A 15,657-nucleotide genomic window follows, 5' to 3' on the forward strand; every position below is an offset into this window, starting at 1 on the left:
TTCAATGTAATCTCCATCAAAATATCTAAGACATATTTCCCATATCTAGAAAAAATAATGCTTTATGTCATTTTTACCTAGCTTCCTTTAGTTGTCTTTAAAAATTATATTTAATACATGAAATTTCTCCGTAATTAAAAGTGGCAAAAGAACCTGGTTATCCATATTGGCTCATGACTATCTAGGCCCATATTTGTGTTATCAGCTGTAGTCAACTCCATGAAAACCTATGAGGTCCTATACAATGAAGAGCAGTTATCAATTTAGTGAGGCAATTACAATATTTACTAGATTTTATTTTTTATTCTTACATAACATATGTATGTGATTTACTAATTTTGATATCCCAATCTCAATATCATGTCCTAGGAAAATTAGAACAACTTTGTTTATTCAAGAGAAACTCCAAAACTCAAGCCATTTTACACAGCATTGCTGTGTATTTGCTTTATACATTTTTCTCTCCTTAAATTTTAGCAGCTCTTCTAATTTTCTCACAGGTACTGTATCAAGCAATCTTGCTTCTCTAACTTATAAAATACAATCAGAAAAGTGCTTCCATATTTTCCTGTAGTCATATCTTTAAATACAACTATTACTCTGGGCATTAATACCCATAAATCTGTCTCCCTTCAGGTTACCGTAAGTGAACTCTTCCCGTGGGGTCTGTGGCCACCCCAGAATGGATGCCCTGCACCCTGTCCTTTCTGGTTAACTCTGAGATATCACTCTATGAATCATGTTTCCTCTTTCCTGCATTCTCATTTTTTCCTCTCTAATTCATAATTGTCCTCAAAAGCATGCTTTATTTCCTAACTGAAAAAAAGGATTCAGAGGTCCCCTCCTGAATTATTCTATTATTTACTATTATTCTATATTATTTACCGAAAAACTCCTTGAGAAATTGGCTGTGTTCACAGTGGGCACATTAGTTCTTTTCTAGACTCTTGAAACCTACTCTGATAGCTCTCTTGACTTCCCTACTTTACAATTACTCCTGTCTTCCATATTGCAAAATCCAAAATGAAACCCTCATTCCTCCACTTATTCAACATTTGGTATAATTGACAACTCTTTCAAAAAAAAAAAAAAATGTTCTTTCTCTGGCTTGAGGACACAGCATTTTTTTGAATCTCTTCCTTCTTCTTGTTCCTTCTCCCTTGGTGTGCTACTTAGTACCTACTCATTTTTTTTCAATGCCAGGATAAAATTTATTAAAATTGAATCACACTACACTTTCTGTTTTTAATTAAAATATTAACATTTAATTCAACCAGCTTCCTCATTTTTCCGTTCGTTGACTTGTCGGGCATCACAGTTTTGGACATTGGACATCTTGAGTCATTGTCTGTCAAATTTGACAGGTTAATAAAAGCATCATAACAACAATAGCAACAACTGACAAGCAACAAATTTAAACCATACAATACAGTACTAATAATACATTTTACTAACCATGATGGCATAAACTAAATTAATTCCTCTATTAAAAATATTATATACCATACTGGAATGGAATTAAAAGAAATCATCTTTACTTGTAGTAGGCATATATGTGATAGAAAGACAAACTTTCAAAATAAAGAACAGAATTAAAAATAGACAATTCAACCTAAAGAAATCTGGTGGAACTAAATTAGTATGAAAATACACTTTGAAGCAAAAAACTGTCATAGTGATAGGAAAGTCACTTTCTATTAAAAGAAAGTAAATTTTATCAGGATCATGAAACTAAAAATTGAAACTTTTTATTCAACTAATAAAATATGATCAAAATAAAAACACCATGAAAAAGACTATCAGCAGATATCTCCTAGAAATACTTTAGTAAATGGATGAAAGAAATCAGTAAGGAAAAAGATGTTTAAAAAAATTGGTATTTGACTATATGGACAGTGCAATACATTTAGAGTGTATGTATCATTATCAAACATGCAAAGACGTATGTTGTCTTTGTTTCTATTTTTCTTGGGGAGGGAGTTTTTTGAGATAGAGTCTCATCAGTTTGTCACCCCCAATGGAGTGCTTTGGCACATAGCTCACAGCAACCTCAAACTCTTGAGCTCAAGCGATTCTCTTGCCTCAGCCTCACAAGTAGTTGGGACTACAGTTTCCTGCCTTAGTACCTGGCTATTTTTTTTTTGTTTGTTTTTTGTTTTTTTTTTTATTGTTGGGGATTCATTGAGGGTACAATAAGCCAGGTTACACTGATTGCAATTGTTAGGTAAAGTCCCTCTTGCAATCATGTCTTGCCCCCATAAAGTGTGACACACACCAAGGCCCCACCCACCTCCCTCCTTCCCTCTTTCTGCTTCCCCCCCCATAACCTTAATTGTCCTTAATTGTCCTCATATCAAAATTGAGTACATAGGATTCATGCTTCTCCATTCTTGTGATGCTTTACTAAGAATAATGTCTTCCACGTCCATCCAGGTGAATGCGAAGGATGTAAAGTCTCCATTTTTTTTAATGGCTGAATAGTATTCCATGATATACATATACCACAGCTTGTTAATCCATTCCTGGGTTGGTGGGCATTTAGGCTGTTTCCACATTTTGGCGATTGTAAATTGAGATGCAATAAACAGTCTAGTACAAGTGTCCTTATGATAAAAGGATTTCTTTCCTTCTGGGTAGATGCCCAGTAATGGGATTGCAGGATCAAATGGGAGGTCTAGCTTGAGTGCTTTGAGGTTTCTCCATACTTCCTTCCAAAAAGGTTGTACTAGTTTGCAGTCCCACCAGCAGTGTAAAAGTGTTCCCTTCTCTCCACATCCACGCCAGTATCTGTAGTTTTGAGATTTTGTGATGTGGGCCATTCTCACCAGGGTTAGATGATATCTCAGGGTTGTTTTGATTTGCATTTCTCTAATATATAGAGATGATGAACATTTTTTCATGTGTTTGTTAGCCATTTGTCTGTCGTCTTTAGAGAAAGTTCTATTCATGTCTCTCGCCCATTGATATATGGAATTGTTGGCTTTTTTCATGTGGATTAATTTGAGTTCTCTATAGATCCTAGTTATCAAGCTTTTGTCTGATTGAAAATATGCAAATATCCTTTCCCATTGTGTAGGTTGTCTCTTTGCTTTGGTTATTGTCTCCTTAGCTGTACAGAAGCTTTTCAGTTTAATGAAGTCCCATTTGTTTATTTTTGTTGTTGTTGCAATTGCCATGGCAGTCTTCTTCATGAAGTCTTTCCCCAGGCCAATATCTTCCAGTGTTTTTCCTATGCTTTCTTGGAGGATTTTTATTGTTTCATGCCTTAAATTTAAGTCCTTTATCCATCTTGATAAAATCCAGCATCCTTTTCTAATTAGAACACTGAAGAGTATAGGCATAGGTGGCACATTTCTAAAACTCATTGAAGCTATCTATGACAAACCCACAGCCAATATTTTACTGAATGGAGTAAAACTGAAAGCTTTTCCTCTTAGAACTGGAACCAGACAAGGTTGTCCTCTGTCACCTTTACTATTCAATGTAGTGCTGGAAGTTCTAGCCAATACAATTAGGCAAGACAAGGAAATAAAGGGAATCCAAATGGGAGCAGAGGAGGTCAAACTCTCCCTCTTTGCTGACGACATGATCTTATACTTAGAGAACCCCAAAGACTCAACCACAAGACTTCTAGAAGTCATCAAAAATACAGTAATGTTTCAGGATATAAAATCAATGTCCACAAGTCAGTAGCCTTAGTGTACACCAATAACAGTCAAGATGAGAAGCTAATTAAGGACACAACTCCCTTCACCATAGTTTCAAAGAAAATGAAATACCTAGGAATGTACCTGGCTATTTTTAGAGATGAGGTCTCTCTCTGGCTCGGGCTGATCTCATACCTGTGAGCTCAGGGACTCCACCTGCCATGGCCCCGCAGAGTGCTAGGATTACACGTGTGAGCCACCACACCTGACCCCATACATTTTATTTGATGAAATACTAAAACAAATAAATAGTATGAAAAAAAATTCTTTAATACAAGTCCAATTCTCTGAAAACTACATAATCAAATGGGATGATACTGTAGAAGTTATTTGTAGGTCAGTAAGGGAGATTGATAGACACTTCAACAAACAAAATAGGCCAGAGCAGTGAAAACTGGCTGCGACAATGGAAGTAAATTATTAATTATTTAATGAAGTATTAATTATCAACCTCACAACCATGCAAAAGAAGTATACTTGATGTTTGTTGGTATTGTTTGGGATTCATTGAAGGTACAAAGAATTAGGTCACAATGATTGCATTTGGTAGGTAAAGTCCCTCTTATAATTGTGCCCCATCCCCAAGAAGTTTTCCACACACCATAACTCCCACCACCCTTCCTCCTCGCCCTCTCCATCCCTCACTCCCCTACCCCCCACCTTGTATTAGATAATCTCCTACCTTCATATTAGAATTGAATACATTGGATTCTTGCTTCTCCATTATTGTGATACTTTACAAAGAAAAATGTGTTACTTTACATCTTTTGTATTAACCTGGATTGAGTATACTAATATGTAGAAGAAAGAAATCAAACTTTATAAGAACTGTACGATCACATCTCTATAGCATTGTAATAGGGAATGTTAATGAGAATGAAATTTTTTTCATGTTTATTTGCCATTCATATTATCTCTTCTGTTAAATGTTTGCCAGTAATTTTTGCCAATTTTTATATTGAGAATTATGTCTATGGTTAAAGAGGAAATGAGAGTTGTTCAGAGAAATGTAACTATTTTCTAAACTTTATAAACACTAAGATGATTCAGAGTTATATGATGAGTGACAATAAAGGAGAAACTCTCTACTGTTTATCAAGGCTTACTGTATGAGGTTAGAACATAGGCACATGCATAGACAAATAAAAAGAAAACAGAACCCAGCCACAAACCAAACATACATCAAAATGTCATATATGTTACTGAGGTCATTGCAACATCAAGTGGGAAAGGGTGGGTTAATCAAAAAATACTTTGACTGCAACTTGTTCGCATAATAATAATAACAACAACAATAATAAAATTAACTTTAAGTTACACTGTACGTAAAACCATTTTAAATAACAAGGGCCCATATAAGGCAAAACAAAGCATATTTTAAGGAAAGTACTGGCATTAACATATGAACTTAAGTGCACTAAAACAGAAGGAAGTATCTAAATTTGATTGCCCTGATGTGTCACCTTAATTTCAGTTTCTGCAACTATACTACAAAGGGAAAAATATTCAGAGGATGAGCGAAGGCATTTATGACACCTTACTGACAATTTTGATAACTTTCTTTAAATTTTATCTGCTTTTTTACTAGTCTTATTCGTTTTAAAAAAAAAAATTTCAGGTCAATGTGAGGGTACAAACAACTAGGTCACAATATTTGAATTCGTTAGGTAGAGTTCCCCTTGTAGTTATGTCCCACACCCCAAAGGTGTGCCATACACCCCTACATTGTGCCCATTGAGTAGGAGCAAACCATTCTCCTCCTTGTCTTTTCTTCCCCGTCGTCCTTACTTGAATACTTGAACTGAATTGAGTTTTCCCTATGTGGGTGTGAATTAGATCGTCTACTGGCTTCATATTAGTATTGAGTACAGGGGAGTATTGAGTACAGTACATTTCCATTCATGTGATTCTTTACGTAGAAGAATGTGTTTCAACTCCATTCACATTACTAAAACTGATGAAAAGTCACCATATTTTTTATGGTTGGAGAGTATTCCATGGGACACATATACGACAGCTTATAATCCGTTTCTGAGTTGGTGGGCATTTAGGTTGTGCCCACATCTCTTGCCTATTCCCTTTATATTTCTATCCCTTTTTGCTCTGTTAAATTAAGGGCAACGTTGATAAATATGTCTATGTTGAATATAGTTGTTTCTACTTGGTATACAGGCTGTTTTATCATAATGAAATTTGCCTCTTTATAGCTATTAATGTTTCCTTTAATAAGGGGAGTGTGTGTGTGCCTGCTTGCTCAGGGGTATGTATATGACTTTCATTAGTAATTGTTTAGTTTTTATTTCAGATTGTTTTCTATTTATATTGATAATGGATCTCTTACAAGCAACTATTTTTTTTTTTTTCTTTTTGTAGAGACAGAGTTTCACTTTATGGCCCTAAGTAGAGTGCCATGGCATCACACAGCTCACAGCAACCTCCAACTCCTGGGCTTAAGCGATTCTCTTGACTCAGCCTCCCAAGTAGCTGGGACTACAGGCACCTGCCACAACACCCAGCTATTTTTTTGTTGCAGTTTGGCTGGGGTCGGGTTTGAACCCGCCACCCTCAGTATGTGGGGCCGGAGCCCTACTTGCTGAGCCACAGACGCCGCCCACAAGCAACTATTTTTTTTTTTTTACACTGCTTGCATTTCTTAAGTAAAGTCCCTCTTATAATTGTGTCCCGCCCCCAAGAGGTGTGTCACACACCATGACCCCCCAGTCAACTCCCTCCTTTCCTCTGTCTGCAACCCCTTCCCTCACCCCACACCATGTACTAGGTCATCAGTTGTCCTCATACCAAAATTGAGTACATTGGATTCTTGCTTCTCCAATTTTGTGGTGCTTTACTAAGAAAAAATGTATTTCAACTCCATCCAGGTTGATACCAAAGATGTAAAGTCTCCATCTATTTTAGTGGCTGAATAATATTCCATGGTATACATACACCACAGCTTGTTAATCCATTCCTGGATTTCTGGGTATTTAGGTTTTTTCCACAGTTTGGAAATTGTTAATGGAGCTGCAATAAACAGTCTAGTACAAATGTCCTTATGATAAAAATGGTATTTTTTTCTTCTGGATAGATGCCCAGTAATGGGATTGCAGGATCAAATGGGAGGTCTAATTTGAGTTCTTTGAGGATTCTCCATACTTCCTTCCAAAAGGGTTGTATTAGTTTGCAGTCCCACCAGCAGTGTAAAAGTGTTCCCTTTTCTCCACATCCATGCCAGCATCTGCAGCCTTGAGACTTTGTGATGTGGGCCATTCTCATTGGGATTAGGTGATATTTCAGGGTGGTTTTGGTTGCGATTTCTCTAATAACTAAGGACACTGAGCATTTTTTCATATGTTTGTCAACCATTGATCTATCTTCTTTAGAGAATGTTCTATTCATCTCTCTTGCCTATTGATATAAGGGTTTGTTGGCTTTTTTAATGTTGATTAATTTAAGTTCTCTGTAGATCCTAGTTATCAACCGTTTGTCCAATTCCTAATATGCAAATATCTTTCCTATTCTGATGGTTATCTATGCTTTGGTTGTTGTCTCCTTAGCTGTACAGAAGCTATTCAATTTAATTAAGTCCCATTTGTTTACTTTGTTGTTGTTGCAATTTCCACTGAAGTCTTCCTCGTAAAATCTTTCCCTAGGCTACATTCTCAAGAGTTTTTCCCACACTTTATTCTAGGATTTTTATCATTTCATATCTCATATTCAAATCATTTATCCATATTGAGTCAAATTTTGTAAGTGGTGAAAAGGCAGGTCCAGTTTCAGTCTTTTACATGTGGTTTTCTGATTCTTTTGGCACCATTTATTGACTAGAGATTATTTTCCCCAGTGTATTCTTTTGTTGGATATATCAAGGATGAGATGGCTATAGAGACTGATTTCATCTCTTCATTTTCTATTCAGTTCCATACGTCTATTTCTCTATTTTTGTGCCAATACTCTGCTGTTTTGATCATTGTGGAATTGTAATTATCACCTAAACTCTGGTAGAGTGATTGTCTTTTCCTAATTCCATATAAAACCAAGAACTATTTTTTTCCAAATCTTCAAAGTATGACATTGGTATTTTAATGGGAATTGAACTGAATCTGTAAATTGCTTTGGGAAGTATAGACATTTTAATCATGTCAATTTTTCCCAGCCAAGCGCATGGGAAGCACTTGTTTTGTCTTCTGCCATTCCTTTTCTTAGGGTTCATAATTCTCTTTGTAGAGTTTCTTCATCTCTTTTTTTAGGTGTGTTCCTAGGTGTTTAATTTTTTTGAAGCTACTATGAAAGGAATGTGTCTTGGATTTGCTTCTCACCTTGGCTGTTACTGGCATATACAAAGCCTACTGATTTGTGGACATTGATTTTATATCCTGAGACCTTAGTGTATTTTTTTTTTATCATTTCCAGGAGTCTGGTGGTTGAGTTTTGGGGGTTTTCTAAGTATAAGATCATATAACTGATGAAAAGGGAGAGGCTGACTTCCTCTGCTCCCATTTGGAAGCCCTTTATATTCTTCTCTTTGCTGATTGCGTTGGCTCGAACTTCCACCACTATGTTGAATAGTAGTGGTGATATATAACATTCTTGTCTGGTTCCAGTTCTAATGGAAAAGTTTTCAATTTTGCTCCATTTAGTATGACATTAGCTGTGGGCTTTTAATAGATTATTTCAATCAGTTTAAGAATGTGCCACCTATACCTATTTTCTTAAGCGTTCTTGTTAGAAAATGATGCTGAATTTTATCAAATGCTTTTTCTCATCTGTTGAGAGGATCATATGGTCTTTGTTTTTCCTTCTGGTTGATATGGTGAATTGCATTTATGGATTTGCTTATGTTAAACCAGGCTTGCATCCCTTGGATGAAGCCTACTTGATCACGATGTATAATTTTTTAAATGTGTAGCTGTAATGTATTGGCTAAGACTGTATTTAGCATTTTTGCATCTATATTCATTACTGAAATTGGACTGTAGTTCTCCTTTTGGTTGGTTCCTTTCCTGGTTTTAGTATCATAGTGATGTTTAGTATCATAGTGATTCTTTCATAGAATGTGTTAGTGAAACTTCTTCCTTCAATGTTTTGGAATAGGTTCTGCAGTATAGGTATAAGCTCATCTTGAGGCTGTGATAGAATTCTGATGTGAAGCCAACTTGCTGAGGCTTTTATTTTTGTTGTTAGCATTTTTATTATTTCTTCCGTCTCGGTGCTTGATATTGGTCTGTTCAAAAGATCTATTTCTTTCTGGTTAAGTCTAGGGAGGTAGCGTGAATTCGGGTATTGGACCATAAACTACATTGTCAAATTTCTGGGCAAAGAGTTTCTTGTGTAGTCAGAAATAATCACTTATATGTCTGTGATATCAGTTGTTATTGCTTCTTTTCTGTTTCTGATTGAGGCTATTAGAGATTTTACTTTTCCATTTCAGGTTAATCTGGTCAAAGGTTTATTGATTTTATTTATCTTTTTGAAGTCCAAACTTTTTGTTTCATTAGCTTTCTGAATGATTCTTTTGTTTTCAGATTAATTTATTTCTCAATTAATTTTGGTTATTTTCTTTCTGCTACTAGGTTTGGGACTGATTGCTTTTCCTTTTCCATTTCCTTAAGCTGATTAATTAGGTTGTTGATTTGCTCTCTCTCAGTTTTCAGATTGTAGACATCTAATTCAATACATTTAGGACTGCTTTTGCAGTACGCCCATAGGTTTTGGTAACTTGTAGCTTCATTGTTGTTATGTTTGAGGAATTTAACAATTTCCTCTTTTGTTTCTTCCTTGACCAACTGTCATTCAGGATAAAGTTGTTTAATTTCTGTGCCTTTGTGAAAGGATGAAAATTTTTCTTGAGATTGAGTTCCACCTTTATGGCTTTGTGGTCTGAGAAGATACAAGGTATAATTTCAATTATTTCAATTTTTTGAGGTTCAATTTGTATCCTAGCATATGATCTATTTTGGAGTATGTTCCATTAGCGAATGCAAAGAAAGTATATTCCTTAGCTTGGGTATGGTGTGTTATATTCAAGTCTATTAAGCCCATTTGTTCTTAGGTCACGTTTAAGACCCTTGTATCTTTGTTTATCTCTGTTTAGAGGATCTGTCGTGTTCTGCTAGCAGGGTGTTAAATTCCCCAGATATTATTATTATTATTATTTTTGGATATCAGATCACTCAGTTTAATCAAGGTCTGTTTCATAAATCTGGAAGCATTTAATTTGGGTGTATAAGTCTTATTTGTTGCTGTTTTATACTGTTGTTATAACTTTATTTTTTTCCTATTTTTTTGTTATTAAATTATAGCTGTGTACATCAATGCAATCATGGGGCACCATGCACTGGTTTTATATATAATTTGAAATATTTTCATCACACTGGTTAACATTTGGTGGGTAACATTTGGTGGGCAAACTGGTAACATTTGCGTCTTACAAAGGTATATGTGAAACTTAGTAAATGTAGAATATAAATGTCTTAACACAATAACTAAGAAAATGCCAGGAAGGCTATGTTAACCAGTTTGATGTTATAACTTTAATTTAGAATTTTTTTCAGTGGATGATGGGCACATTACCCATGACTGGGGTAAAGGTAAAAAGAAGTCATTTTTTTATCATACTTCTGACCTCTTGCTTTGACATATAAAATAAACCCCATGTTTGCTTTTGCCTTATATTTCAGAATTAATTCACTTACTGAAAAGATGGGAAGACTGAGATTAAGATATATTTTAAAGTAGCAGAATAAATGTTAATATTTCTCAGAGTTATTTGTGCATTCTTTTCACAATTCTCATTTACATTTTTATTTATGCTTCCCCCAGTGTGACTTAACATGGACACTTCATACATATATTATCTTTTGAGAAGAAAATGGTACTTTGTATAAAGAAATTTACTTTCTATTTTCTTTGAGTTTATTTAGATTTAGATGTTGAACTTTTAAAATATTACATAATTATTTTCTATCAACTGCTATGCTTTTCTTAGATCAATAATGAAACTAATTGTTCCTTCCTTAGACTCTGACAGCCTACGATGAATTCTGACAACTTTCTCCCACTCCAGTTGCTGAATAACATGTAATTTCCTTGATATGACAAAATATCACTTTGGCATTCATGTCATGCCTTGGTGTGCATTTTTCATTTTTCTGAAAGTTAATGAATTCTAGCCAAGAGTGCCATCATAAAGTTGTCTTTTGCCAAAGACCTGCTATAGCATATGGAACTAGTGACAACCTACAGTATTTAGGAGATTTGTTTTCAATCAAGCTTCTGAGGCGTGCATGGAAATACTAAATACATCCCTGTGTGTTTTACAGATAATCCTGGTTTGCTGAGCCATGTCACAGTGGGTATTAGAGTCCTGGATGTCAATGACAATCCCCCCGAACTTGCCAAGGAGTATGACATTGTTGTCTGTGAAAATTCTAAGCCTGGTCAGGTGAGTTAATTGTTTCCTTACTATCATTTGAATGGAAGAAATACAAGCAGCTTTATTTCTATTATTCTTAGGTATAATTCCCCAAATCCCCCAGTGTAATTTTTATACTCAGTGAAAATGATTTTTTCTTAAGTACCAAATAATTTTTTCAGAATCATAGAAGACTAATTTTCTCTGGATCCCAAATGTAGCTTTGAAAAATGAACCTATCATGCATGATACATTAATCATTCCAAGAAAGTTATATTGAAATTCTTTCTGTACAGCCCTGCATTATGTGAAGAGGAAACAGTGAATGTTTGTGTCTCAATGAAGCTTAGAGACTAGATTGAGAAGTTGGGACTTTCTTGGGCTGCTTTGGAGAATATGAGGGAGTGACACAGGACTCATAATTGAGTAATGCGTGTACTAAAAATATTTAGGTTTTTAAAACATGAATAATATATGAGTACTACTGGGGTCACGAGAGGAAAGGAAGAAGAACTTGAACATCAGGCAAGAGGCTGGATATAGCATGGCGTCCACGTAAAGGAGCATGGCAATTTGGAGAAAAACTGGTAAAGCTGTAGACCCAGAACAAGTAAAAGACCAGAAAGGGATGTGGCTTTTCTGCTGTATAAAAAATTATGAAAATCTCTACCATTTGATCCAACATTTCCATTACTACTTATCTACCCAAAGGAAAAAGAAAAAGAACCTTTTATTTTAAAGACACTTGTTTTTATTTCTGAGTAATGTCCTAATGCTATAATTGGGTAAATAAGGTGAAAGCTATGTTGATTAGTATGAGGTAAGCACTCCAATTTGTACAAAGAATAAACACATTGAAAATGGCGTAAATGTATTTCTGATCTATGTACAAAAGACTTAATAATAAAAAAAAATCTTACTGTCCGTAAAAAAAAAAAAAATAAAGACACTTGCACTCAATATTTATAGCAGCGCAATTCACAATGGCAAAGATGCAGAAACAACTCAAAGGCCCATCAGTACATAAGTGGAGGTATAAAATCTGGTATTTGTATACCATGCAGTACTCCTATTCAACCATAAAAACAAATGATGTTCTAGTATCTTTTGTAACAACCTGGATGGCCCTAAAGACTATTCTTCTAAGTGAAATGTCACAAGAATAGAAAAGCAAACACTGCATGCATTCAATACTAAATTAGAAAAGTAGACAATCAATAAGCTTATGTGCACACAGGGAAGTAAAACTCAATGGAAATCAAGTAGGTGGGAGGTGGAGGAAACGTGATTAGGTTAATTCACATCTAAGGGGATAAGTCACACATTTTGGGTGAAGCGGCACACTTACAACTTTGACAGGAAATGTACGAGACAAAATATAAAACAAAAAATATATTTTCCAAAATCTGCCGTTTATCACAAAACATGATAGTGTCTCATAGTTCTGTAGGCTGTACATTTTCACATGCCTTAGCTCTCTTTTCAGTGGCCTTTTCTGACTATAATCAAGGTGTTAGCAAGAGGTTCATCTTGTGTTACTTTCAGGGATAGAGCTAAGAAGGTTAGGATTTTATTTAGATCCTCATAGCTACCATGGTAATCACGGTAACTTGCCAACATGGGCTTCCCCAGTGTGGTCGCTTACTTCACCAAACAAATGTGGGGTATCTCTGTAGTGAAACTTCTAGCAAAACAATCTCATATAATACAATGATCAAGTAAGTGATACATCAGCATATTTGCCATATCCAGAAGGGTCAGAAGCGTGACACAGATCATACTCACCCTTAAAGGACAGGGTAATAAGAAGACATGCTTTCCATGGGGGAACCTGAAAGTTTGTTTTCCATGGATGAATCCAGAGGTATGAAGTATATAGATTTAGCTGGTAAGGAAGACATTATTTTTGTCTTTGGTGAAGGAGAATCAGCATAACATCCCAAATCACTTTAAATAATTTTGAAACTTGTGATGAAAGTATAGTCCTGAGAAACATCACCTTATAGAGACAATATATAGTGGCTTGCTAAGTAATCATTGCCTGTGTTTTTAATACTGTATATATATTTATGTGTATATATTTATTTTACATAGCGTTTCTATCATGTACATTGCTACAAAAGATAAACATTAGACAATACATATAACAGAGTTAATTTAAGCAACAGAAGATTTATGAATTGGGGTGCACTCATAATCAGAAAAGGTTCAGAGAGCTCTGTACATCACTGTGAGTTTTGTTGGCTGAACTTGGAAGCTAAGTATAGAAATCATGTGATTGGCTACAGCTATGTGTTTGCCTTTTGGAACATGATATGATGAGGGATTTACCATATTTGGATATGATGGTCTGATCAGCTGGTTTCCTATTATTGGCTGACACCCAGCAATTTATTACTAAAATGATCTCCAAAAGTTAGGGTTTTTTTATTTTTTTACTTTTTTGTTTACAAAGCAAGTTAGGTTGCAGCATATTACATAAGAACTCAAAGTAGACTAATGATTTCTGGCTAATAGCCTTCTGCTTATTTATTTAACATTACGCATAAGAAAATTATAAAATGTGAATGAGGACAAAGTAAAAAAATTACATTTCACAGTATTATACAGCTTATATGTTGTATTTTCTTAACAATATATTAACATTATTATTTTATATGCTTAAATTTATTTTTTTAGAGACAGAGTCTTACTTTATTGCCCTTGGTAGAGTGCTGTGACATCACAGCTCACAGCAACTGCCAACTCCTGGGCTTAGGCAATCCTCTTGTCTCAGCCTCCCAAGTGGCTGGGACTACAGGCTCCCTCCTCAATGCCTGGCTATTTTTTGGTTGCAGTTTAGCTGGGGCTGGGTTCAATCCCGCCACCCTCAGTATGTGGGGCTAGCGCCCTACCCATTGAGCTACAGGCACTGCCCATATGCTTAAATATTTTCTATATCACCATTTCCAGAGCAGTAAAAATTTTACAGTATCAATATAATATTATTTACTTACTAAAATCTTATTTTAATTGTTTCAAATGTGAATGCACATATTTTAACATGATATTGTTAATATACATCATAAAATTAAAATTGTGAAAAAATGTTAAATATGCTAAGGGAATATTTAAATTTTTAAAAATCCAGCATTTCAATTGTTGGCAATGACAGCAGCTTAGATATAGCCGAATATAAAATAAGGGAACCAGAAAACAGTACAGGATAAAACATTCATCTTGAAACATGAAAAGAAAAAGCAGAAAATATAAATAAGAGTATGAAAGGTATAGGGACATGTAAGTCTAATGTGTAAGTTATTTAATTCTCAGAGGCATATGAATGAGAGAATAGAAAAGACGTAATACTGGAGAAGATTTTAACTATTTTTTATTTCTGAACTGATAAAAAATATTAAGCCAAATTCTCAAGAAGCATGGGGAATAAAAAAGAAAAAAAAACAAAAAAAATACTAATACTTTTATAGTTTCATGTCTTAAGTTTAAATCTTTAATCCAATGAGAGTCTATCTTAGTTAATGGTGAAAGGTGTGGGTCCAATTTCAGTCTTCTGCAGGTTGCCAGCCAGTTCACCCAGCACCATTTGTTAAATAGGGAATCTTTTCCCCACTGAATGTTTTTAATTGGCTTGTCAAAGATCAAATAACGGTAAGTAGCTGGATTCATCTCTTGGTTCTCTATTCTGTTCCAGACATCTACTTCTCTGTTTTTGTGCCAATACCACGCTGTTTTGATCACTATCGGTTTGTAGTAAAGTCGGAGGTCTGGTAGCGTGATTCCTCCTGTTTTGTTTTTATTTCTGAGTAATGTCTTGGCTATTCGAGGTTTTTTCTGATTCCATATAAAACGAAGTATTGTTTTTTTAAGATCTTTAAAGTATGACAGCGGAGCTTTAATAGGGATTGCATTGAAATTATATATTGCTTTGGGTAGTATGGACATTTTAACAATGTTGATTCTTCCCAGCCATGAGCATTGAATGTTTTTCTATTTGTTAACATTTTCAGCTATTTCTTTTCTTAGAGTTTCATAGTTCTCTTTATAGAGATCTTTCATGTCTTTTGTTAGGTAAATTCCCAAATATTTCATCTTCTTTGGCACTACTGTGAATGGGATAGAGTCCTTAACTGCTTTTTCAACTTGACTATTGTTGGTGTATATAAAGGCTACCGATTTATGAATGTTGATTTTGTAGCCTGAGATGCTGCTGTATTCCTTGATCACTTCTAGGAGTTTTTTAGTAGAGTCCCTAGTGTTTTCCAGATACACAATTATATCATCTGTGAAGAGCGAAAGTTTGATCTCTTCTGACCCTATGCGGATACCCTTGATCACCTTTTCTTCCCTAATTGCGGTGGCTAAAACTTCCATTACAATGTTAAAAAGCAATGGAGACAATGGGCAGCCTTGTCTGGTTCCTGATCTGAGTGGAAATGATTCCAATTTAACTCCATTCAATATGATATTGGCTGTGGGTTTGCTGTAGATGGTCTCTATCAGTTTAAGAAATGTCCCTTCTAGACCAATTTTTTTAAGTGT

At 35.0% G+C, this 15,657-nt stretch overlaps 1 protein-coding gene across 6 annotated transcripts in view; it reads left to right on the forward strand.

Moving 5' to 3' along the window:
• Positions 1-15,657, forward strand: part of CDH18 (cadherin 18) — a 922,309-nt gene that overhangs the window by 859,961 nt on the left and 46,691 nt on the right. For all 6 annotated transcript variants that reach the window (XM_053592795.1, XM_053592804.1, XM_053592784.1 and 3 more), the window contains one exon: positions 11,027-11,148. In XM_053592795.1, coding sequence (XP_053448770.1) covers positions 11,027-11,148 — 122 coding nt within the window. The remainder of the gene's footprint in view (positions 1-11,026; positions 11,149-15,657) is intronic.

The sequence above is a fragment of the Nycticebus coucang genome, chromosome 1 (genome assembly GCF_027406575.1).
Source record: "Nycticebus coucang isolate mNycCou1 chromosome 1, mNycCou1.pri, whole genome shotgun sequence".
Lineage (NCBI taxonomy): Eukaryota > Metazoa > Chordata > Mammalia > Primates > Lorisidae > Nycticebus > Nycticebus coucang.